This window comes from Psittacula echo (assembly GCF_963264785.1).
Source record: "Psittacula echo genome assembly, chromosome: 2".
NCBI lineage: Eukaryota > Metazoa > Chordata > Aves > Psittaciformes > Psittacidae > Psittacula > Psittacula echo.
The window spans coordinates 156,886,700-156,913,369 of NC_137737.1; the positions used below are offsets into that span (position 1 = coordinate 156,886,700).

The 26,670-nt window shown below is 40.0% G+C and overlaps 1 protein-coding gene across 1 annotated transcript in view; it reads right to left on the bottom strand.

Annotated features, from left to right (window-relative positions):
• Positions 1 to 26,670, bottom strand: part of TRAPPC9 (trafficking protein particle complex subunit 9) — a gene marked incomplete at its 3' end in the record, with an annotated part of 503,806 nt that overhangs the window by 458,929 nt on the left and 18,207 nt on the right. Inside the window, exons 6-10 of the mRNA XM_080610640.1 lie at positions 26,422 to 26,448; positions 24,936 to 25,057; positions 21,850 to 21,975; positions 18,817 to 19,033; positions 15,649 to 15,792 (exon numbers count right to left, since the gene is read on the bottom strand). Coding sequence (XP_080466766.1) covers positions 15,649 to 15,792; positions 18,817 to 19,033; positions 21,850 to 21,975; positions 24,936 to 25,057; positions 26,422 to 26,448 — 636 coding nt within the window. The remainder of the gene's footprint in view (positions 1 to 15,648; positions 15,793 to 18,816; positions 19,034 to 21,849; positions 21,976 to 24,935; positions 25,058 to 26,421; positions 26,449 to 26,670) is intronic.

The following is a 26,670-nucleotide window of genomic DNA, read 5'->3' on the forward strand; positions in this document are numbered from 1 at the left end:
TGTGCTACCAAGAAAAAGTAACTATTTAATAACTCAACTGTTTCTAGAAAATACTTCAGAGATCAAAATACAGAAGGATAAAATAGAAAAGGGAAGAGTGATAGCAAATACTGCTTTCCAAAAATACTGCTTAGCCAAGTGCATTGGGTTTATGCAGGAAGGTTTTGGTAGTGAGGGGTGCTGCAAGGCTGGCATTTGGGAGAAGACACCGGGGGTAGCTCCATGTCAGAGAGAGACGGTTCCAGCCAACTCCAAAACGGACCCATTACTGCCCAAAGCTGAGCCCATCAGCTATGCTGGTGGTACTGCTGTGTTAACACACTTAAGAATCATGGAATCATGGAACCATGGAATGGTTCAGGTTGGAAAGGACCTTAAACCTCATCCAGCTCCAACCCCCTGCCACAGGCAGGGATGCCTTCCACTAGAGCAGGTTGCTCCAAACCCCGTTCAACCTGGCCTTGAACACTGCCAGGGATGGGGCAGCCACAGCTCCTCTGGGCAACGTGTGCCAGGGTCTCACCATCCTAAGAACAGGTAAAAAGTTCTGCACAGAAGCTGTGAGGGGAAGGACTGAGAAAAATGTGAGAGAAACATATCCAGTAAACCATGTCACTGCCCCAAACACCTCGAAAGGCACAAACATCCATCAATGTTAGTGCTGCCCACATCAATCCAGCTTAGTCCGTAAGCTTCTAAGGCCAGGAGTACCCTTTCAAAGCAAATAAATATTGATTGTAATTGCCTTCACTATGAAATTAATGCCACATAACTGACAAATTGCTTTGCTTCTGTCTATGCTTCACTGGACTGTCTCTTGAGCCACTCACCACATTCTATTTGTGTGTAGGAAATGTTCCCAAAAAACACATTACCAGACACAGACATACATTCAAACCAGTGTAGCACAGCCAGGAGTTGTGGTTCAAGACTGAGTGCTTTAACAAGATTTTTAGGCTATAGCATTTAGGTTGTTATTTTCCATGTTAGGTGAGCAAGGGCATGAAGTACAAGTAGAATCCACTGAAATGGAAAGCTCACAGCTACCAAGAATTATAAAGACAACACTACAGTATGAGCTTAATTCTGCATCAAAATAGAGGTCTGTCATTCTGGAGAACTGGCTTTCATTTCCTAGTGTGAAACACTGTCAATTATTGTGTTCAAAGAAAGAATGCTGCCACCTGCAAAACTAATTTGTTTACAGATTTGAGTCACGTTTTTATTTCACAGAAGCTCAGCATGCTTTCTGAAAGGACAAGGCTAAACCAAGACATTTTCCTATGCTGATACGTTATGAAATGCCATTTAACACATGCTGCTACCAAGCCAGCAGCTCTATTACTTATTTAGCACCTCATGTCAGCTGATATGCTAAAGGAATCTATATCAATAGGACGTATCAAGAAGCATTCATGATACAGAAGAGCAAGAGCTGCATGATCTTGTTCTAGAGCCACTTCTAAAAGTTAATCTTTATAGAATCATAGAAAAGGTTACGCCAGAAGGGAACTTAAAGCTCATCCAGTTCCAACTCCTATCATGGGCAGGGACACCTTCCACTACAGCAGCTTGCTCCAAGCCCCTGTGTCCAACCTGGCCTTGAACACTGCCAGGGATGGGGCAGCCACAGCTTCTCTGGATAACCTGTTCCATTGGCTCACCACCCTCACAGTGGAGAATTTCTTTCTTACATCTAATCTAAATTTCCCTTCTTTCAGATTAAAGCCATTATCCCTTGTCCTATCATTACGTGCCCTTGTATAAAGCCCATTTCCAGCCTTCCTCCATTCAGCACCTCTGCTACCCAACCTCTGTTGGATGAATGTATGATTCAAACTTCCCTACTAAGTCAAATTTGAAAAGCCCAATAGCTGCCAAAAACCTGCTACAGACTGCTACCTTCCAACAGCTCTGAATTCTCCTAACATCTGCCTGGCTGTCGTCGCATTTGACACAATCAGAAACTGCACAAACCTCCCGGGAGAATCTATTCTACTACCAAGTCTTCCTGACCTCTAGTTTAGATGACTGTCTATGACTGGAACAGTTATCACCAGTACTTATCCTTCTCCTTGCGAAGAAGAAACAGAAAACAGCTACTCTTGGAGGTTTTCACCCACCTAGTGTCTTCATGATTGTATACGTCAGCAATAAAGCAATTTCCACTTGATCCTTTGACCTGTGAACTCACAGCTCTAAAAGCCTGTTCTGCAGCTGGGAACACTACTGGATACTCACCTGTAGGTGTTACAGCGAGTCATCTACTGAGTTGATGAGAGTTGATGGGTTATTTTCTCATCTGAAATAACTACATTCAGCATTTTATTTCTTCCAGTTTCTCTCACGACTCAATCAAAGATCCAACCAAGTCAAGTCATAGCCAGTGCTGCCACTTGAGCACATACTTCTGTTTGTGCAGTATAACCTAGCACAATTTCCCCATTTCATACCAAATTGGTTTCATTACCTTTTTTTGGCTGCTTCTGACAACTTAATATTCCAACAATATTCTTGATAATTTTTTGCTTAACCACTTCATGGCAACACAATGAACATTGGTTTTGGCCCAGAGCTGTTTGAGAACACAAAAATCTGAACACTTCAGTTGCAGAATTAGTGCACATTTGCGACTGAAAGCTTCTAAATGTGAAAAAGAAGAGATTTTCTGCTAGTTCCACAATAATGGAGCCATGCAAAAACCAGACCAGGACAGGAAGGAAGGTCAGTTACAGATTAGTATTTTTATGCACTTCAGTAACTGTGATTTAAGAGTATCACACAAAGAGCATTTCATGACTTGGCAGGTAACAGCTAAAATCAGATGAACACAATTGCTTTAACTGTACATTTTAGCTCTTTAATATTTGAACAAATTTTAAATACTCAGACTGAGTCTCAGTGGTCCTTTCCAACCCTAACTATTCTATGATTCTATGATTAAAAACAAAGTCAAATATTAAGAATGTGTTTGTTCTCTGGCAAATAACCGGTTGACCTTGTTTTGATCAAGTCACTGCGTGTCTTACAGAACAACCTACAGCAAAGCAGAACGAAGGAACATTATATGTCTGACCTGCCAATTACTCTGGAAGACAAACAACTTTGTTTCCTTATGGAACTCATTAAAACACCGAAAACGAAACTCAGGAAACTAAGAGCTCAAAGCCATCTGAATTCCATTTCTCCCTGGTGATAAGCCCAGAATCAATGTTCTAACAAATAACCCAGGGTTCTTGGTGATGGCTGAGCTTTTCCTTCCCCCTTGAAAACACCAAATAACGTTCACAAAGAAGAAGTCCAAGAACACCTGGAGCAGTCTGTCCCAGCTGGCCTACCCAACTCTCTTGGGAAGACACCAGCATCTCCTTGATAAATTACTAGTAACACATAACAAGACAGAAAAGTCAGTCTGACAGCATTAAAAGCAATAGAAACAGCAGCTTCTGCACTCAAAGCCATATATATTTTCCTTTACAAAAGAAAGAAGAAAATGGCTTGGTGACCCCTGAGACAGCTAGAGAAGAAGAACAAGGTCAGTGTGTGTCTGCTGCTAGCAATATCTTCAGCATCACCCTGCCTTCTTCAGCATCACCCTGACATCAAGATGTAGTATATTCTTTACAGTAAAAAATAATATCAAAAGGCCACAAAACACAGTAAGACCCTCACAAAAGCTGAAGTAGAAATTGAGTATTCATAGACAGTAGCCACTACAAACTTTTTAGCTTGACTGGATTATAGCATGTATGCAAGTGTTTATGACCTTTCAGGTAGTCCCTCAGCTTCAGTTTCAGATAGATGCAGATGGACAGTAAGCATCCCAGTACACTCAGCACATTTCCTACCACAAGCAAGGTAATGTGGAGAGTGAATGCCTTAGCAAGACTTGCATGAGCAAGCCACTAATTCAGTATTATGGTGGTTTAATTCAGCAGAACAGAGCAGGTCTCCTCTAATCTGCAGGCAAGCATCACCTGGTTTTCCATGACATTAAGTCTGATGGGCATTAGATGATGGCACTTTCTACACTTTCAGCAAACAAACAGCATCTCTGATGCTTTTCTGAAAAATACATGGAGCAAGTAAGCGTAACTTCAAACTACTGAGAGATGTGATACTTGAACATGTTGTTTTGAAAGCAACACGAGGAATGCTGGGTTCTCATTACAATATTCTCTCCTGCAATAAATCTCATCACTTACCTATGTTCTTATACGGCCCTGAATAGCCACATTTCAGACTCCTACCTATAGACATTAGGTAACCAGTTAGACAGGAAGCACATGCAAGCTGACAGGCCAACTGGATCTAAAAATGACCAAAATGAGTGAGAATTCATGGAATCACAGAATGGTTTGGGTCGGAAAATGCCACGGGCAGGGATGCCTTCCACTAGAGCAGGTTGCTCCAAGCCCCTGTGTCCAACCTGGCCTTGAACACTGCCAGGGATGGGGCAGCCACAGCTTCTCTGGGCACCCTGTGCCAGCGCCTCAGCACCCTCACAGGGAAGAATTTCTTCCTTATATCTAATCTCAATCTCCCCTCTGTCAGTTTAAAGCCATTCCCCCTTGTCCTGTCACCACACATCCCTGTTCAAAGCCCCTCTCCAGCTTTCTTGTAGTTTCTGGGAGCTGCTCCAAGTTCTCCCTGGAGCCTTCTCTTCTCCAGGCTGAACAAGCCCAGCTCTCTCAGCCTGTCTCCATTGCAGAGGTGCGCCAGCCCCTGATCATCTTCACGACCTCCTCTGGACTTTCTCCAACAGGTCCATGTCCTTCTTATGTTGGAGGCCCCAGACCACAGACCAGAGACCCAGGTGAGGTCTCACAAGAGCAGAGGGGGAAAATTACCTCCCTGGACCTGCTGGTCACACTTCTTTTGAGGCAGCCCAGGATACAGCTGTACCTCCTTCAATACCAAAATACTATCTCTTCAAAATATAACACAAATTCTCCATGTCTTCATACTACCAATTAAAGTTTGTCTTTCCCAAAGTTCTCTTTTCTTCTGGAACAAAACTTTGCCACTTGTCTTCATTTCAACACCTGTATCTTTTCCCTCAATTAATCAAATCAGACTTCTTTAAGAGTCAGAGTTGTCTACATGAAGATAGAAATTTTGAGCTACACCTCAGAAACTTCATTATTTTTTTCACTAATGACTTTAACCAACTTAATAAGGAACTTCAGTCATAAAGAAAAGCACTATTTTATTGTAATGATGGATATTCTGTTTCACCTATGAATTTGGATATGGTATTGACCGGATTTTTTGTCTGAATCTCATCAACACACAAGTCTAAACAAAGGTAAATCATGTGTGAAAGACTTTGGGCTTTATTTCTAAAGCTGGACCAGTTGGACGAGTCTTCATTTTATCTACAATGTATTATTTTTTCTTTCATGTAACACGACTTAAACTTGTGGTCTTTATAATTTGTGCTATGCAAATGAATTTAAATGTTAGCACTGTTGCTAGTTTACTGTGTCTCATTTATTTATTCCACTTCAAGAAAAATAAATCCACTGAATTGAGATCTGAAACAGAGTTTCTCAAGGAACCCTGGGATAAGCATATTATTTGAAACACAAACATGTATAGATATTGTGGGCTTTTACTTTCTACATAGTCTAAAAGACATGCATGCCAGGAAAATCATAGAATCATAGAATAGTTAGGGTTGGAAAGGACCTCAAGATCATCCAGTTCCAACCCCCCTGCCATGGGCAGGGACACCTCACACTAAACCATGCCACCCAAGGCCTCATCCAACCTGGCCTTGAACACTGCCAAGGATGGAGCATTCACAACCTCCCTGGGCAACCCATTCCAGTGCCTCACCACCCTCTCAGTAAAGAATTTCTTCCTTATACCCAATCTAAACTTCCCCTGTTTCAGTTTGAACCCGTTACCCCTTGTCCTGTCACTACAGTCCCTGATGAAGAGTCCATCCCCAGCATCCTTATAGGCCCCCTTCAGATACTGGAAGCTGCTCTGAGGTCTCCACGCAGCCTTCTCTTCTCCAGGCTGAACAGCCCCAACTTTCTCAGCCTGTCTCCATACAGGAGGTGCTCCAGCCCCTGATCATCCTCATGGCCTCCTCTGGGCTTGTTCCAACAGTTCCATGTCCGTTTTATGTTGAGGACACCAGAACTGCACACAATGCTCCAAGTGAGGTCTCACAAGAGCAGAGTAGAGGGGCAGGATCACCTCCTTCGACCTGCTGGTCACGCTCCTCTTGATGCAGCCCAGGATACGGTTGCTTTCTGGGCTGCGAGCGCACACTGAAGCCGGCTCATGTTCATTTTCTCATCGACCAACACCCCCAAGTCCTTCTTGAAAAAATGAAGTCCTTCTTGAAAATGAAGTACACCTTCTTAATAGAAAATGTTGAGTGAAGTTATTCAATAAGCCAGTTTGTCTCTAGATAACACCAATTCCAGAAGAATAAAGCAAGCCCAGAGAGTTTTATTCTGCTGCTACTGTCTTGAATTTAAAAAGAAAGGAGGTGTTAAAAAAGGCAGGAAAAAGTGCTGCAGATGAACAACTCTCAGGAGCAAGAGTACAAAACAGTCCTTAAGTTTCATAGTACACAACTGAAGAAAACACAGAACTAGATGGAAAGAAGCTGAAGTCATAGTACCATGATGAATAAGAATTAAGTGGCTTCTAAGAAGCTTCCTCCTACTTCATGTACAACCTCCAAGCCTTTTATTACAGTATGTCAGGAAGCATTTCCATTAAAGCTTTAACATATTCATTCTTACTCCATATTGTGCCACTGCTATACATCAAACACACAGGAGGTGACACCTCTCTTCAATTACACTTTATATATATATATATACAAATATATATTTTTTCATAGATATGCACACAGATAATATATAGCATTACGCTGAAGCTGTATAAGAGATTTCCAATTAATGGCTAAGAACCTACCATGCTGCTATAAATATTCCCTGGTAATTATATTGAACATTTCAGTCTCCATCCTGAAATCAGTTCATTTTAATAACATAAGACCAACCAAACTAGCTCCCTTTTGAAAGATGCATTGGTGAGGCAAAACCAACTTGCAGGTACTTTGTCAACTAAAATACAACACAGTGCATTAAAACCAGTTCATTGGTGTCAGTTAACGAAACCTCACTTCAGCTCAGAAGTTTACATCAAGTTTTAATTTGCATTATATTCTCTCTTCAGTCTGATTAAAACTTCATTAATTTCAGCCCTTTTTTACCTTTCTAAACATGAATTTACACACTACAAAGGATCATAGGGGAAATGCTGTCCTAAATTAAACGCAGGACTTGGGAATAATATTCCTTATGATTAAAGATTGTGAAGTACTGACAGACTATGTCTGTATTTCCAAGTATTGCAGCACAAAAGGAAAGCAACTGTAGAGCAAAGCAGTTGGTGCCTACATTACACACACTTCAGGGGATTACTTACGACGGTCAGCATAAGCACAGCTTAAAAGAGACAGTTTCCACACGGAATGTCTTACTTCCCACTCTCAAGACACAATATCACAACCAAGTCTACTCTGGAAACTCTTCTAAATAACCCTGGTCTCTTTCCTCAACACCATCTTGTTCACTTATTGATTCTTTCTCTCTCTTCTACTCATTAATTAATGTACCAAAAGGTTTTTTGGTTTGCTGGTTGGGTTTGTTTAATTTAGGAACATTACATTAACTAAATCACACTTATTTAAATGCTCCGTTATTTCTTGGGAAGATGTCATGCTTCAAAGATGTTGTAACTCCTTCCCACAGATCACAATTATCCATGTGCCTACTGTTATTTTCTATAATTTCTGACACAAGAGGGAAATTTTTCACAATTAGAACAATCACCCATTGGAATAGCCTCTCCAGAGAAGAGATTCCACAACATTGGACTCTTTCAAGATTTGGCTGGACAGGGTGCTGGGATATCTAATTTAGGTCATATTTTGCCTAGAGAGGTTGGACCAGATGATCCTTGAGATGACCTTTCCAACCTGGGATTCTATCGTTCTAAGAAGAGAAGTGTTGATGACTAGGTCAGCTGCAGACACCCAGTCAGTACTCAGATAGCTGTGCATGTGTAACGGGAGTGATAAATCCTGTCCAAAGAGTCACCGGGATGGCCAGGATCATTAGGATGATGGGAATGTCACTGAAGACACATCCACTTCAGAAGAGCTTCCATCCACCTCTGAGCTCTTAAAAGAAATGCAAAGATGTAGTTGCCATTTTTCATTTTAAAGTGAGAATGAAGAGAATTTAAGAAATCCATTCAGTGCAAATGTTAGCAGTTCAATTGTTTAATTTCACCACTCTTTTAACAACTTTAAAACCTCATCTGGTACCTGAATCTGTTACTAATCATTTTACAGTTCAGAGCACGCTGCACCATAAACCATTTCTAATTACCCTTTGGAAGAATTCCACAGATTTATTCTCTGAAGAAGGACCAAACCTCAGAATCTTTCTTCCTAAACAGCAAATCTTGATCAAAATTTTCTGATAAGCTCAATCTTCCCTGAGCATCTCTTTTTATACCTCAATTATGTTTCAGTTCTGGCAGGCTTCCTACTTCTAATATGTTTGAAGAAGTTATTAGCTTTCATAAGTTCAGCAAGTTATGCCTCAAAATCTTTTCTGGGCTTATGATCCTCCCCCACCTCATTTAATTTAGCAGGATTGACATTCCCTTCTCCTTTCTATGTTTGGACACAACATTCACTTTAATACAGTAAACTTTTTTCTCCCTTAACTGCTTTTATTTCGCTGTTTAACTATCCTTGCATTTTCATTCTCATTTATTCTACAGGAGAAGGAGAATACACTTACTGAGAATCTACTGTGACATCTTTAAGCAGTCCCCATGCTACCAGCAAACATACTCCCTTCTTTTAATTTCTTCCAATTACCTTCTTTACTCTTTACTGTGAGGGTGGTGAGGCACTGGAATGGGTTGCCCAAGGAAGTTGTGAATGCTCCATCCCTGGCGGTGTTCAAGGCCAGGTTGGATGAGGCCTTGGGTGCCATGGTTTAGTGTGAGGTGTCCCTGCCCATGGCAGGGGGGTTGGAACTGGATGATCTTAAGGTCCTTTCCAACCCAAACCATTCTATGATTCTATGCATCTCCTCTTTTATACTACTGTCAAGGTTTTATTCTAAAATCAGGAATTCATATTTGTGTATCCTACATTTTATTTCTAATACTTGTAATCCTGTTTCCTGGAACCTAAATATGAAGAACAGAAGAAATAAAAGGAGGAGTACTGTGGGATTGGGTGGGAGGAACAGCAAACACAGGGCAGGAATGGCAAGCAACCAGCTCAACAAGAAAAGCTCTCAAGAACCCTTGCTATGGCATTCCAAACAGGGAAAAAAGGAGAAAGTCATAGCAAGACACAGGCAAGGGAATAGGATACAGCTAGGTGAACACACAGCAACAAGCCACTCCACCTGTCCCTCAAATCAAGAGGTAGCTTTAGATTCTTCCACGTTCTACAGTTGCAGCAGTTCATATATTATTCTTACTCCTTTCTCCAGTGAAACACTATTTAGTACAGCTCACCAAGTGCCCATGCAGCTCGATTTCATTTTCCCAGGTGTCTGGGTGGAAATTCAAGACAATGTTTGAAGTAAAGAACTCAGAAACTGAGTTTGGTCTTTACTGCTACCGATATGCTTGGCAGAAGGGTTACACTTAAAGGCATTTACACATTCACTTTTGATCTAGCTGTCAATTTTTATGAGCCCAGTTTAATATTCTTCTTTATTTTCCATACTGCTACAGAAGAATTTGAAATTTAAATCTCACCAAGTGAATGCATATCCAATCTGTTCTATAAATAAAAATGCCTGTAAAATACTGCATAGTTTCCTCTTTCAAGCTGTGAGATAGAAAGGCATATTTTAAGAGTTGTCAGACACTGCCTGACATCATCAAATTACGATCGGTCCAGGCTTAACCATAATTTCTGAAGATAAAGAAGGTTTAGGGTTTTTTTTCCTTAGATGAAGCTCATCACTTCTCTGCACAAGGCACAGACCTCACAGGTGACATATCAGCCATCACCTGAGCGCTGCAATCTTGAAAGGAAGATGGAAAGGTTCTGAAAGTGATCTCAGATCATTGGTGTGCAGTCCCCGGTCTTTCAGCTACCAACAACTCCAAACTGTCAAGGCATCAAAGTGGTCTGCCCGGCCAACACTGACAAGTCTATCACAACTGATGTAGAGGATGGGAGGAACTGAAATAGCATTCAGCAGAAATTTTGGCAGAAATACTTCATTGGGGAGGATGATCTCAGCACAGGCTGAGAATAAGCACCTTCTACATGGTGAGAGGTTGTTTTCATGAGAAAAAAGCTTGGAGCCAAACTTACAAACTTCTACAGTTTGCATGGTGTGGATCAACATGTCAGATGAAGTTCCAGTAATAGCCAGTACTGCAGTAAGGGATGGAATCCTGCCATCATGGAGTCCAGAATCACATCAGTGAAATTTAGGCAACTAGGGTTATGTCTGAAAATTCAATTCTGGACCTTTGAAAGGAACAAAAACCTTTTCCTTAGGTAGAGCTATGTTTTTATCATCCCACTGACCAAGCACAGCATGGCATGCAGTTGCTATCTGAGACAAACCTTAAAAACAACTCCTGACCAAGTAATAAGCTCAGCCAATATCTGGTGTCTCCTGTGCAATGCCAGTATGGAGATACATAGAGCACGCATACTGAAAATCAGACTCCACACAGAGAAATCCTTCCTTATGGAGTCTGACAAACTTTGCTGATATGGTTTGCTTCTGAAGATAAAATATCTGGCTACAGCTAGGAAACCCCTAAGTCCTTCATCACATGCAGGACCTCATCCGCCCTCTGGTTGAAGTGTTGTAACAAGACTTTTACTAAAGATTTCATGTCTTCCAGCAGAATCAGTTGAGTGTGGCCAAGGTGATAAGCATCCACTGCGGGGAGGGCATGCTTCTATCTTAGAATCATAAGGCTTGGAAAAGACCTTAAGACCATATCAAAGGGGAATTTGTAATGAAGCTCTGCGCTTAGAATCACAGCCGAGCTAGCTCAGAATAGTCTACACAATAGACATCGCAGTCTTTTTAAGTCATATGGATATTATCAATAAAGATCCACAATAAAATATAGGATTTTGACCTTACCCAAATTGAATGCAGTGTGAGCTCTACACAGTGTTATGGTTCAAAAAGCATTATGCAAAATAGAGAGATTTAATTCCAAGCAACTTTGCAATTGCACATTTTAATTCTTATTTAAAGAAAGAGTGATTCTCAAGGGCTTGTTAACGTTAAAACATAATGGCTTGAGATTAGAGCTTTTATGCAAAATTTGGTACCTCTTTTTTGCTAAGCAGAAGACTGAATTTTACATATTTATGTAAGTAAATAGCTTAATTTTAAATCGGATTCTTAGCTTCCATGCTGTTAAAATAGTGACTGGCATCTCCCTTTTCCTTGATGGTATTTTTATTCAGATTTGCCAGGCTGCATGGCTGGAACTTGTAATTCAAGTAAACATATACAAAAGTTGTATTTTAAACTAATTCTAAGTATCATTCAATTAAAATATAACAAAGTTTTGTTTTAAACACAAACCAGTTTTGACCATGCATTTGTGTTCTGAGAGTAGAAGCAAGAGCTTCTAACTGATCGATCTTTCACATAATTACTACATTTCACCTTCTAAACTCCTGCTTGAAGAAGTGTCCTGGTTTAGTAGTAGCAGTCATTTTTTCTCCTTCTTAGTAGCTGGTGCAGTGCTGTGTGTTTGATTTTTGGCCTGGGACAGTACTGATAAAACCGATGTTTTCAGTTGCTGGTCAGAATGTTTAGTCTAAGCAAGGACTTTGTGAGCCTCATGCTCTGCCAGGGAGAAGAAGGGAGGAAGCAGGGACAGGACACCTGACCCAAACTGACCAAAGAGGTATTCCATACCACAGCACGTCATGCCCGGGATGTAACTGAGAGTCGCCCGGAAGGGCTGGAACTCAGCGGGGTGGGGGCGAGGTACCGGTCGGTGAGCGGTTGTATTCTCTCCCCTTGTTATTTCCTTTCAGAGAATCACAGAATTAGGAATTGGAAGGGACCTCAAAGGATCATCTAGTGAATTCCCCCACCGGAGCAGGAACACCTAGATGAGGTTACACAGGAAGGCGTCCAGGTGGGTTTTGAATGTCTCCAGAGAAGGAGATTCCACAACCCCCTTGGGCAGCCTGTTCCAGTGTTCCGTCATCCTCACTGAGAAGAAGTTTCTTCTCAAACTTAAGTGGAACCTCTTGTGTTCCAGTTTGAGCCCATTACCCCTCGTCTTACCATTGGTTGCCACTGAGAAGAGCCTGGCTCCATCCTCGTGACACTCCCCCTTTATATATTTATAAACATTAATGAGGTCACCCCTCAGTCTCCTCTTCTCCAAACTAAAGAGACCCAGCTCCCTCAGCCTTTCCTCATAAGGGAGATGCTCCACTCCCTTAATCATCTTTGTCGCCCTGCGCTGGACTCTCTCCAGCAGGTCCCTGTCCTTCTTGAACTGAGGGGCCCAGAACTGGACACAATATTCCAGATGCGGTCTCACCAAGGCAGAGTAGAGGGGAAGGAGAACCTCTCTCGACCTACTGACCACCCCCCTTCTAATACACCCCAGGATGCCATTGGCCTTCCTGGCCACAAGGGCACAGTGCTGGCTCATGGTCATCCTCCTATCCACCAGGACCCCCAGGTCCTTTTCCCCTTCACTGCTCTCTTATAGGTTATTCCCCAGCCTGTACTGGAACCTGGGGTTGTTCCTACCCAGATGTAACACTCTACACTTCCTCTTGTTATATTTCATCCCATTTTTCACAGCCCAACTCTCCAGCCTGTCCAGGTCTCACTGGATGGCAGCACAGCCTTCTGGCGTGTCAACCACTCCTCCCAGCTTAGTGTCATCAGCAAACTTGCTGATAGTACACTCAATTCCCTCATTGATGAAGATATTGAATAATACTGGCCCCAGCACTGATCCTTGTGGCACTCCACTAGATACTACATTATGTTATCATTATTATTATTGGTAGTAGCAGTAGTGATTTGTGTTATACCTTAGTTACTAAACTGTTCTTATCTTAACCCGTGGGAGTTGCATTCTTCCGATTCTCCTTCCCATCCCTCCAGGAGTGGGGGGAAGAAAGGGTGGGGGCAAGTAGACTGCGTGGTTCTAATTTACAGCCTGGGCTTAAACCACAACAAGAAGAAATCAATTTTTTCTGTTTTCTGAAGTCTCAGTATCTCAGCATCCACTGAACTAGTAAATGAACAGAATTAGATTCACAAACCAGAATGAATGTTCTTTTTCCTGTGTCTAGAGGCAGCTAATCCTGAAGGCAAACAGGATTAGAAGATTAAGTTCCAATGCCAAATGTTTTAAGCTGAAAGTTACCAGCTAGAGTTTTCACTTCTATTCACTCTGGTTTTAATGATGATCTGCAAACTACCTGATTTTTAAATACAAGTGTAGGATTTGACCTATATTATCAATTACAGGCTTTAAAATACACTTATTTGATTCAAGAAAAGTCACATTCAGGTGAGAACTTAAGGTTTGAAAGAGTGAGTTTTCCTCTCCCTAGGAACCAGTAACTTGGCAAACTTTCTGTGCAGCACAGAAAAATAATGAGATCTTAGCATTCTTGAACACTAATGCTACTGTATTACTTCAGTTTCCTAATTCAACCTTTAATTGGTTAAGAAAACCTGAAGGTTTCAGTCATGCTATTATCAGAGAAGAATACTAATTACAACACTTTCTAAATGTTCATATTATAACGGAAACTGTTCACAGACTTAGAACAGTTGCATAAACCTTAGCATTCAAATCATCTTGCTTTTGTCCTTTTATCACAATCCAAGGTTGAAGGAGTTCTGTTGGTTCATTTTTCCCTAATATTCTGGCATTTTAGAAAGAACTATAAATTTTAAGTCATTTTCTATGCTAAATAGGCCCTTGCATAACATCACACAATACCAATTTCATAAATACATTTCTGGCACTGTCATCCACGCTCCAACTAGTTTGGAACACCACTAACCGTGTGTGAGCAACATGCCATCAACAAAAGGCTTCAAACAGTGAGTTCTATTTTGGATGTCTTCAGGAGAGAAAGATAAAAAGATTCAGCTACTTTCCAAACACACTTGAGAACATTTAGTTTGATTTTTCAAAGACACTAACTATCCCTGTTACCATAGATTACTAAGGCATATAATGTCTGAAGACAACAAACACAACAAATGCCTCACTTTAGGATTTCAAACATTTTTAGGATCAGGGATTAGCAATGCCAGATGTAGACAAGCACAGCAGAAGAGCTTAAAGCCTTGTCTTCAGCCAAGCTTTCCATACATCCATCAACTAAGCTTCCTTAAAAGCTCTGGAATATCCAAGGACCTTTTGACTGCAAGTAAGATCTACAGACAGAAAGACAATTTATAACAGTTTCAGTTCCTCTCAGCTCCTCTCCTTCCTCCACCACTGATTTGTCCCACTAAACAGAGGCAGTTCAGCAGCAGCCAAAAGCTCAGAAGCAAACTTCTTTGCTGCAGGAGTCAATTTGGCCATAACTAAGGAGAAAAGGGAAAAGAAACTACAACATTTTTCTCCCATCCTCTTTATCGTAAAACAAGGGAATACTGAAAAATCGAACTTTTTACATTACTTACTGTGAATCAAAAGCAATTTTTAAAACCCCTTTCATCACTAGTTCAACCACTTTATCCTGCTTGACAACTGGTTTGCTTGTATCATATTTCTTAGGGAGAATATTTCGCCTTTTGCTTTTCCAGCTGACTTTGTAAATGCTGCATGGCTCTCCCCTACAAAGAGGTCCTCAAACACAATATTACCGTTTCTAACAATCATCCAGACACATTTATTCCATTGCATCCACTGACAAATCTAACAAATTCCACTGAAATTTATTGCTGGATTAAAAAATACCTTTTGAAAAAAACCACAGAAACTTAAGCCTATTGCCCATGTTAAAATGGTTTAATTCAATTCCATCACATTCAGATTTTACAAGCTCATTGTCTCAAACAGAGACAAGGATTGCGCCTACTCACTTAGATGAATTCTGATTCCACACAATCAATGTTTCCTCAGAAAACATATTTCGTCAGAAAACTCACGGTAGATTTAGTTTGAACTACCATACTCTTTTCTTCTGCATTTACTTTTCAACCTCAGCTCCTCTCAATCTCTTCATTAAAAGCACTTATGAAAGCTGGTAGCATTTTTAAATAATACTTCTTTTTTTAATCCATGCATAAATTAAGCCCTGCGATCATAGTCTTAATTCTTACAGAGGAAACAGCATTAGGCTTGAGGGAGTCAATCTACAGATGGAAAATATTACAGGAATTTTTATTTTAGATACTACACATCAAGGCCAGAACAGTAATATTTAAAGTAATCGAATACCATCAATAAGCTACCTCCAGCATATACAGAATTCCATCACTTCTGTGCTCTCCCTTTTTTCTCAAATTCAGAATGTTTCAAGTCAAAGTCACATTGTTTGACTGTAAGCAGAAGAAAATACCAATATTTTTCTTTTAAAAACCATACCTTGATCAGAAAGAAAATCCAGCATGGTCTGGAGAAGGAAAGACAGATGCCTGACACACAGAGCAGGGTTGCCCATTCTTCTAGAAGCATATACTAGTTCATGAAGCAAACGCATCTGCACTGCAGCCCATCCTCTGTGAGTTCCTATAAAGTAAGCAGCCATTGAATACTTTTGAAAGAAATCATCTTAGACGAAAATCATCAAAAAGTTATGTTTCCTTTATATATCAAGCAATAATTTAATGATACTTTTAAGAATCGCTCAATGGAATCAATAATTACAAAATCCAATTTTTGTACTTAAAATTAAGATTAGGATCTTTGCATATGCTTGAATATTTAAATGTGAAAGCAATTTTTGTTGTACATGCTTGTCTATACTTGTCTATACTAAATATATTCTTGTCTATACTAAATCTATCCTTAGAAACCAGAAAATGAAGTTACATTTTCCATGAAGTAGAAACCAAATGATACACAAGACCTTTAACGTGTCTTATTTTTTAAATTCTCTGCACAAGAAATTCACATGAGATTTAGACTCATGGAATGGTTTGGGTTGGAGGGGACCTTAAAGCTCATCCAGTTCCAACCCCCTGCCACGGGCAGGGACACCTTCCACTAGAGCAGCTTGCTCCAAGCCCCTGTGTCCAACCTGGCCTTGAACACTGCCAGGGATGGGGCAGCCACAGCTTCTCTGGGCACCCTGTGCCAGCGCCTCGCCACACATAGTTCCATACAAAAGCTTATTTTTTTATCCAAATCAAGTACTTCTATTATCAAGCAAAAGGTGTTTTCTCTAAATTCTGTCCTGGCCATTAAAAGTCAATTAGAAGCAATAAAACTGCAGGACATGAAGCACATTTGCTCATTTTCAGTCTTTAAAAACTAACTTTCAGACTATAAATTATTTCATATTTGCAAAGTATCTACAGTAACAATAAAAAGATAATCACAATGCAAGTTTTCTTTCAAAACTGTAATATGCAGTACTCTTCATCAAACTTAACATGCTTTCTGTAGTAAGCAAGAGCAGTAATTTCTAAGTAACAGCTATTCCAAGATGTGCAATACTTCATAAACTTCTACAGAGCCTTCTTTCTAGTATCACCCTTCACCATTTAGCAAATTTTTCTAGCAATATTTACTGCAACCTTGAGAGTTCAGATTCTGCACATAAAAGTCTTGTTATTTTACATGTGTGAAATGTTGCTCTTATCAAGTAGCTCTTAGACTTTACAGTGATCTTTCCTTATGTCACTGAAACAGCCATTTTAGGGGTAAAAATCAGATAAAGCACTTCAGTGCAACATGAAGGCAAGTTAAATATGAAAGATAAACACCAATCATGTCATCACTTATTGCAGAACTTCTACAACCTGTTCTACCAACACAGTCCCACCCCGGTCTTCTTCTTTTCCCTCATAGGCCACAGCATAACTGGGTTGGAAGGGACCTTAAAGATCAACTAGTTCCAACCCCTGTTTGTGACTGGGGCCAATGTTATTTGTTCCTCCAAGGTGTACAGATATCCTGTTCCAGTGGGTATGCTTACTCTGGACTGGGGAAGCAGGAGGTGGTTCAGGGTGAGCTGTATCCAGGCACAATTCCTGCACATCCCCTCTTCCTAGACCCTTTGTATCTTTTTGTCTAGTCCAGCTGGCATTTTCTGCCTCCTCTCACAAATCATTTCTTTCAGTGACTGCTAAAATCACACCAGTTTTAAAAATAACTATCTATATACACAGTGGGTTTCTACATGCCTGCTTCAGTGGAGCTGAAGAGCTTGGAAGGTATCAGCTAGTGGCTAGTCAGATGGGTTTTTCCATGACCTTTCTTGACTGAATTGACTGGACAACTCCATTATTTCAATGGCTAAGTGACCTAGCACATACAGAAACAGCTAAACTGACAACTGAACTTCCAGCATCAAAATGGAACCTCAGAAATAGCCAATGCATGCTCACAAAAGGAAGAAGAATATTCCAGCTGCTGTTCATTCATATTTAAACCAGTTCAGAGGTTTTATACAGGTGAACTCCACCTCTTTTCCACCAGTACATGCACAGTCCATTGCTTGCTGCTCCTTTCATGCAGCAGCAACATTTAGTGAATAGTCTCCAACAACTCCACTATACAAAAGAATGCAAGCTTTGGGGCAACAAAGGTTTACTCAAAAGGAGTTCCCAAGCAGCATATTAGCTGTGTCTTCCTTTAGAGGAAAATGCAGCATTGTATATTAAAACCAAGACAACTTTTTTGAATTACTACTTTATATACAGCTTTGGATAACATTGATAAGATTGTTGAAATATACCTTATCTAAATGGGAAAGGAAATAGCGCTTAACTTGCAGAAAGTGAACACAGCATTTAACAGCTACAGGAATTGGCATGTGTTCTTATGGGCTATTTTCTCCTTTGTTTTTTAATAGATGCAACAAAATAGTAATTCAAAGGGTATCTAGCCTCTAAAAACTGTTGAAGTGGCTTAACCAAATGCTAGGCTTACAGATAATACCACTCTGACCTAATCTGTGGGAAAATGTGATGTAGTTGACTCTACAGATAGGGTCAAATATACACAGATGTGTAATTATATTATACATATGTGTGTCTATATATATATATATATATATACATTAAAGAACATGTAAAAAACTCTTTCATTCTTTAATTGTAAGATCAAACAGCCCCAAATACCAGAAGAAATACAATTGCTGAAGCAGAAGTTGAAGGAACTTTATGGAAAAAAGTACCTGAAAATAAAATTTGGCCTTTATTGTACTGTACAGACATTTCGAAGAAGAGTAGAAATGAAGCTCTCATAAATAAAACAATTATTTGCTGCAAATGGAATAAAATTTGGCCTTTATTGTACTGTACAGACATTTTGAAGAAGAGTAGAAATGAAGCTCTCATAAATAAAACAATTATTTGCTGCAAATGGAGGAATACAGCAATACATTCATTTAAATCATTGAAACGTTAAGTCTTTGAAAGCAACATTAAGAAAAAGTGATGCTACAGTGTTAAAGAACTGCTATTTGCTGCAACTAGTTTTGGGTAGGTAAACGACATTAGCTTCATTTGGTATCTCTCAAGGACATCAGTTCCAGAAAGCCAGTTCAGTGACGTCCTCTGCTAATACCTTCCCAGAGACACTTACCTTTGCTGAAATCTTTAGGATCCAATGACAAGCTATAGCCAGGGAGGGTTTCCAAAAGCAGTTTGTAGCAGGCCCTCCAGCCAGGCTCTGGGATGCTGGGGGCTGCACACTGCATTGCTGCTATGCGCTTGAAGAAAGCAGACTTGCGGTGGAAGCCGATGCACTCGTACAGCTCAGACAAAATGCTGTAGCGCTGGATTTTTTCTTCTTCTGAAAGCTGAAATGGAAAGGGAAAAAGAGAAAAGGATTGGCTTTAAGCAATATTTTAAAGCATATATCTGAGTTTAAACAAAAAATAGCAGCAGGGGGAAAAAAATGTAGCAGAGACTTCTCCAACACTAAGAAGGCCAGGGAATTTGCATATAGTCAGTCATGACAGCTTTTACTGACAGGAGAACTTAAGCTTGGTTCAAGTTCAGCAGCTAACAAAAGCAGCAAAGACAGAGCCCTTTACCAACTTTATTTCTCAGTAGTACTAAGGAGTAAATACTCAAAACAGCCACTGACAGCTCCATATTCCATGGAAGATGTTTAACATGATCATAGAATCACAGAGTGGTTTGGGTTAAAGGGACCTTAAAGCTCATCCAGTTCCAACTCACCTGTCATAGGCAGGGATGCCTTCCACTAGAGCAGCTTGCTCCAAGCCCCTGTGTCCAACCTGGCCTTGAACACTGCCAGGGATGGGGCAGCCACAGCTTCTTTGGGCACCCTGTGCCAGTGCCTCAACACCCACACAGGGAAGAGCTTCTGCCTAAGAGCTCATCTCAGTGTCCCCTCTATCAGGTTAAAGCCATTCCCCCTTGTCCCATCCCTACAGGCCCTTGTAAAAAGTTCTTCTCCAGCTCTCTTGTAGAATGAAAAAAAAAAAAAAACCATTTCCAAAATCTACTGATTTACCAAGTTAAATATTTTCATCCCTTTAAGATTGAATCTAATTATTAATCTTGAAATCTCAGGCTATGAAAGTAAGAAAAATACTAACTCAAGTAGCAGACAGATAGTGCTATCTATCTTATATGTCTCTGACCTTGTAAGCCACAAAATTTTCATTCCATGATATGCACACTGCCAACCAGTGAGGAAGAATTTACTGAAAGCTCCATTAGGCTTAAAGTTGAAACAAACTTGGTGAGGAACTACCAACATGTGCTTCTTTAGCTATCAATATATTGCCACAAGTGTCAAGTAACCACTGTTTTCCCCTCTGCTTTGAATGACTTCCTTGCTTTGAAACCAGACAGTCAGAAGAAACTGCTGCAAAACTCTGGAAGCTACCAACTACTTCAAGCCTACATCCCACTAACAAGCAATATCAAGTACTGACGATGAACCGATGCTGACACCTAGTGCACAGTACCTGGCATACACAACCAAAAGCAATATAGGATACTTTAAACGACTCTAACACGTTTTGCAAAGGCGTTTAAAATGACAAACTTCATGCAAAAATAGCACTAAAGGACAGAAACAGTGTTTCTGCAACTCATTCTTCAAACCTGAAGATATCAATCAGTGGATTCTGTGCATTTCACTTCAGATACTTAAAACCTTCAAAAGTAAAAGACGACACTACATTGGTTAACTTTTACAGAAATAATTAGGTCTTATAAATGAAGCTTTAAAACATCTTTTAGTCACTTAAATCCTAATATAATCACCAAAAAATACTCTGTTTTGAAAAGTCACTTCTAGACATAGGGATAGGAGAGACCTCAGAGCAGTCTCACTTTTCACAGAAGGCATAATTATCTTATCTAGTAGTTCAGATCTTAGTACTTCAGGATATAAAGAGACACAGGCAGATAAGACTTGTAAATCATTATAGAAAGTTTCAGACAGTCTTTGAAGCTGAAGTTCCTATTTCCCTCAGAACTGAAACCTCAAGATGAGGTCCAGTGCAAAAATACCGCCCATCCATACAAAAATACCCTGTAACAAGAGTTGTAAAAAGGCAATTGCACCAAGCTGGAAACTGTCATGAATCAATACAGCTGGAAAGAACACAAAGCACAAAAGTAAACTACAGAACAACTTTATAACAGTTTACTAGAATCCCAAAAAGCTGTTAGTCAGAAAGAACATGAAGTACCAGATTAACGCTACCTACTCCAGCAGGAAGAAAGCTGCTCCAGTCTTCATTCCTCCACCTGATGCATGAATCTCACCACACAGTTTGGTATCATCATCAATCTCATCATGCAGATATTCTGAAGGTGTTGAACAGCATGGGGCCCTCTATCAAACCCTCAGGGACCACACCTGTGACAAGCTACCAGCCCAAGTAAAAACCTTTCATCACAACCCTCTGAGAGCCGCTGGTTAGCCAACTTCCTACCTATTTGCAGACCACTCATCCACTCTGTATATTGCCAGTTTGTTCGGGAGAAAGCTATAGAAAACAGTATCAAACACTCTGCTGCATTAACTCCCTAAATTCCGACTGAACTAGAACAAAAATACATAGAAGCAAAGAATCATAGAACGGTTTGTGTTGGAAGGGACCTTAAAGCTCATCCAGTTCCAACCCCTTGCCATGGGCAGGGACACTTTCCACTAGAGCAGGTTGCTCCAAGTCCCATTCAACCTGGCCTTGAACACTGCCAGGAACGGGGCAGCCACAGCTTCTCTGGGCACCCTGTGCCGAGATCATTCATTCTCATCATTCCTAAGATCACTTTGCAACAGTGATCGTTTCTGATTTGCTCACAGTTTCATTGAACAAGATACAAGAATAGATCTGTCTCAAGCAGCTATTTTTCTCCAGTAAAACATCACAACAGAACAACAATTGGACTTTTTTCTTCACAAGGGAGAAAAACTAATAGAGTCTTTAATCTGAAACTAAGTCCTCATGTTTTTAGATGAGCTCTGAATACCTTATAAACCAGACTCACATATGTGAAAATCCTCAGAAGTCCTAGTGAGAAGTAGTGATACAGAGAATAAACTGGTTTCCTGAACCTAAGTAACTTTCACACTTCAGTATAATCTCTCAGACAAGAAAAGAAGAAATGGACTTTCAGCACTGACCTGACGAAGGTTGATATAAACTGCATTCTGAAGAAACTCAGATGCTTCCATGCTCCTTTTCTGTATCGCAAGGACTCTCACTGCCTTCACGCAGGCTTCCAGTTCAATCACCCCAGCATTCTTGTACTTGAACAGGGAGAAAATTAAAATTATATTGAAGTATTTCACCTGCTAGGTTTGATAAGTATTTCTGCTCAACACATAAATCAGCTGTCACATCTTCCAAACCCAGCAATTCCTTACTGCCAGTGACTATACTGTTAAATTATCAGCATATATCCAACCGAAAATTAAGGTGTCATCTAAAATGTTATTATGCAAAACAATGGCTTTCCGCCTTTTCATTCACTTTCCTTATTCTGAGACACAACACAACTTCAGACTGAGAGCTCAGATAAGGAGAAAATTTGGGAATATCAGGATCATTTTGGGTGATGTCATATCTGTGGCTGTGGGTGAGGTGTCTGCAACAAAGAAGTAAATTCTACCTTCACAGTGTAAGAAGTATGTAAGCAAAAGGGTCAGTTTGACAATAATTCGTCATCACTTGAAACTGTTCTATCATGATAAATGAGGAATTAATCTTACTTTTTCTACTTATTATGAAATACTTCATATAGGACAGGATGCTGTAGCAACAACTTTAGTTTTATTGCTTCCATTTTCTCCTTAGTTAAAGCATGCTCATTGATGACAAGGGAATTGCAAGCCATTCTGAGTTTTCTAGCATCTATTTACAAAATGTTTTCTGTAAATGACTGTTTCAGTTACCCAGCTTGCTTAAGAAAGGCAGAAGACAGAGTAGACGTGCATTGATCTGTCCGAGCTTAGCAACAAACACAGGCAGTTTTCCAGACAATATGATCAAGTTATTCCCTCAAACAATGCTGATACTGGATATTTCAGTCAGCCCATCTCCTGCTGAAGTTAAAACTCTGTTTGAGTATTTATCATGTTTGAAATCTAACAGAGGAAATAAAGCTCAGAACAAAATGCAAGAGTTACTTCACCAAAGCAGTTACGTATTCCTCTCATAGAATCATAGAATCAACTAGGTTGGAAAATGCCTTTAAGATCATCAAGTCCAACCTTTACCCCAGGACTGCCAAGACCACCACTAAACAGTGTCACTGAGGGCTTCGTCCACATGGGTTTTGAACACTCCCAAGGACTTCCACCACTGCCCTGGGCAGCCTGTTCCAATGCCTGACCACTGTCATGCTGAAGATATTTTTCCTAATATCCAATCTAAACCTCCCCTGGTGCAGCTTGAAGCCATTTCCTCTTGTCCTATCACTTGTTACTTGGGAAAAGAGACTGACCCCACCTCACTACAACCTCCTTTCAGGTTGTTATAGTGATATGGTCCCCCTGAGCCTTCTCCAGACTAAATCTCCCCAGGTCCCTCAATCGTTCCCCATCACACTTGTGCTCCAGGCCCTGCACCAGCTCTGTTGCCCTTCTCTGGCCCCACTCCAGCACCTCAATGTCTCTCTTGTAGTCAGGGGCCCAGAACTGAACACAGGATTCGAGGTGCAGCCTCACCAGAGCCCAGTGCAGGGGCACAATCACTGCCCTGGTCCTGCTGCCATACTGGTGCTGACACAAGCCAGGATGCCGTTGGCCTTCTTGGCTGCCTGGGCACAGGCTGCTCATGTTCAGCAGCCCCCATGTCCTTTTTCATGACCAGCTTTCCACACTCTTCCCCAAGCCTCTCACGTATTTACATCAGCAAAAACCAAATCATTGGAGATTGAATCCATTTTAGAAAATGCTACAAAAGTTTCTTAAAGTGGTAACAAAAAATACATTGAAAGTGCTGCTTCCTCAGCAATAGAACTAGCAGTTATTCTACCTTTAGGTCGTGAACAGACAAAAGCTAACTACGACTGTCCTGAGCAGTTATAGATTAGTCTCAAGACAAAGATCTTTGTTACCTGCAAGTGAACCTAATAAGAAACATAGTTATCACTTGCTGAGAGCAGAATGTATGTTATTACAGTCAAAATATAAATATCCTGCCCCAATTTTATACTTCTAAGGCAATCTCATTCTTTCTAGGTGAGCAACTTACCCTTAAGGTAACAAAAACCTGAATGCATACTTCAGAATTACTGTTATATTGATGGAATCAAAACCACCCCCAAAGCTATCACCTTTCATTGCTCCTGATCATAAATTAACTCACACATACAATTTATCTTGTTTCGTTTGGACAGTCTCCCTTCAACACAGACATGGATATGCCACATCGTATTTACATAGCTTAGTCTATACTTTCAATATCACACAGAGATACCTGAAATTAAACAGTGATTAAGCATAAATAACTACACTGCAATACAATTAAACTTATCTTTACTGTTGATTAAGATACTGAGACACTATTGTCACAGTATAATTTCTTCCTCTTCATGTTATGAATGCAAACATTAAGCTACCTCATCACCTTTATATTATGCGCTGAGCATCTGCACAAAGATCTAAAGAAATGCTCCAGTAGAGCTGAGAACTGTTTAGTTTTCCTAAACCTCTTTTAAAAATGTTTGTCCTTCACCTTTCCTCCATGACCCCTTAACTTCTCCACATGCTCTAAATCCCAGCCTCCCTGAACAACCCCTAAAGTCATATCCATCATCACCAATCTCCTCATAAACTCCTGAATTCCCCAGAGAACCTTCCAGCAGGCACAATAAATAAGCATTCAGCTTACACGATACATAAAAGCACCACTGGAGTATGGATGATGTATGTATTACATGTGTAATAGTTACCAAACCTTCAAGTATCTCATACTTCTGCTTAGAGTACTTTAAAAATACAAGTCAATTAATCCAAAACCTCCAGGTACTAGAAGGCACAGTAAATAGCAGCACATTGCTGCTGTCTTTGACCTAAGTTCTGACATTCCCAGACTCTAAACCAAGCACTTAATTCAACAGTATAAATTATTCCTGTTCGTTCCATTATCATAAGGTTTACAAACTTTACTGCATGTGCTTCAGAAGAAGCTCTGAAACCAAAACCACAGCGATTCATTATTCACAAGAATTCCACTGAAGTTTCTCAAAATGAAGTAGGATTACCTTGCCATAGTAAGAAATGGCTTCTTTATATTTATCTATGATGTCTTCAGGACTAAGGCAATTCTTGGCACGTCCTATCTCAGCACTGGTATCTGCATTAATACCATTTGAAGTCAGCGCACCTGGAACAGAACAGGGTAAGAAATGAGCAGAAGGACTTTAAGCAAACACTACATATCTGAGAAGAAAACAAGGATATTCTGTAGCTTTGACCAAAGCATACACAAATACTTGTCCTACGTAGAAAAATATCATGCCCTACCTAGAAAACACTAGTTCTGTTTTACTATGCTACAGAGTACAAATGAAAAATGGGTTCAATCATAAAGTAGCAAAAAGGAAATAACCTTTCACTTAGTAAAAACCAAATATATTCATCATCTTTGGCACTTATCTGAACGTTTGGACTCTGCATAAAATATTAGATTGCTAAAGCCAGATTATTGCCTGAACATGTGATTTTAATCCTTCAGTTATTCCCTGGTTCTACTTAAAAACTGTATTTTTAAAGCACACCTAAGAAACAAAAAGTGTATTTTTTTATGAACTGCGTTATTAGAACAGTGACCTCCTCCCTATGCCTCCCTATGCTTCATCACAGAAAACCAAGTGGTGTGTTGTAACAAAAGCCACCAAATCTGAGCTTTACATGTTTAAAAGCAAGCTCAGCAAGAAACTGCTTTTCTTACATGAGAAAGAAGGTGAGAGACAGACAGAGTCTTTACATACATAAGGGGTAAGAATCTGAAGTAAAAGCCAAGGAAATCTGAGGTATTACAAAGACCACGAACATTTTAGGTCTAGAATTTAATTTCATTGCAGAGTTAATATCATACAGTTGAAAACGTAAACCCAAGGTTTAGAAAGGCTCTGCAGCTTTTTACATGCTCATCTGTGGGATTATATGGTAATTTATTTTTCCAAAAGGTTTCCCTATTGAGACCGAATCTTTGTGTTTCAGAACTGTTCTAACTCTCAGTGGACAGAAAGTTAAAGTATGCGTTAAACATACTTTCTACTCCGTGTATATATTCAGAAACACATTCTGCTCAAACACTGAAACAACTATTTCATATGTTCATCAACCTATAAAGAATCCTACCAAGCACATCTGTAGATTAAACCTTAGGGTTTTCATGGAAGTTAAGCGTAAAATCTTCATTATCAATGACTGAGAGAGCCCCATAGCACTACAAGACTACATGGGATCGTTTAGGTTTGTTGGTTTAAAAAATGTATATCCTCCCTACTCATAAGAAGAAACAATCTTGGTTAAAATTTACAGGGACACAATCATGGAACTACATCATTTATTTTGTGCCAGTTACCCTTCAGGCTCTTTGCTTCCTCAAGATTTATAGCCAAAACCTGAAACACCAGGAATCAGTCCTAGTTTTGGCCAACGGCAGTAACTGTCTATACAAATGCAAAACATATGCAAATAATGAAAGAAAATACTTCGGAAACATGCATGAAAATAATGTACCTGGATCAATGAGAACTTCTTGTGCCCCTAAAAGGAGGAACAAAAATGATTTTGTTTTCAGCCTTAAATACAGCCAACACAATAAGCTTGAACAAAATGATAAGATTTATCAGGATCATCATTGCTGTTTTGCAGGACTACCATTTATATTTCAAGGAGTCAACACATGTTAAATCTCATTTTGTTAAAAAATAAATGTAAAAATCCCATAAACTTGCCATGAATTCTAAAGCACATCAAGAACTGAAG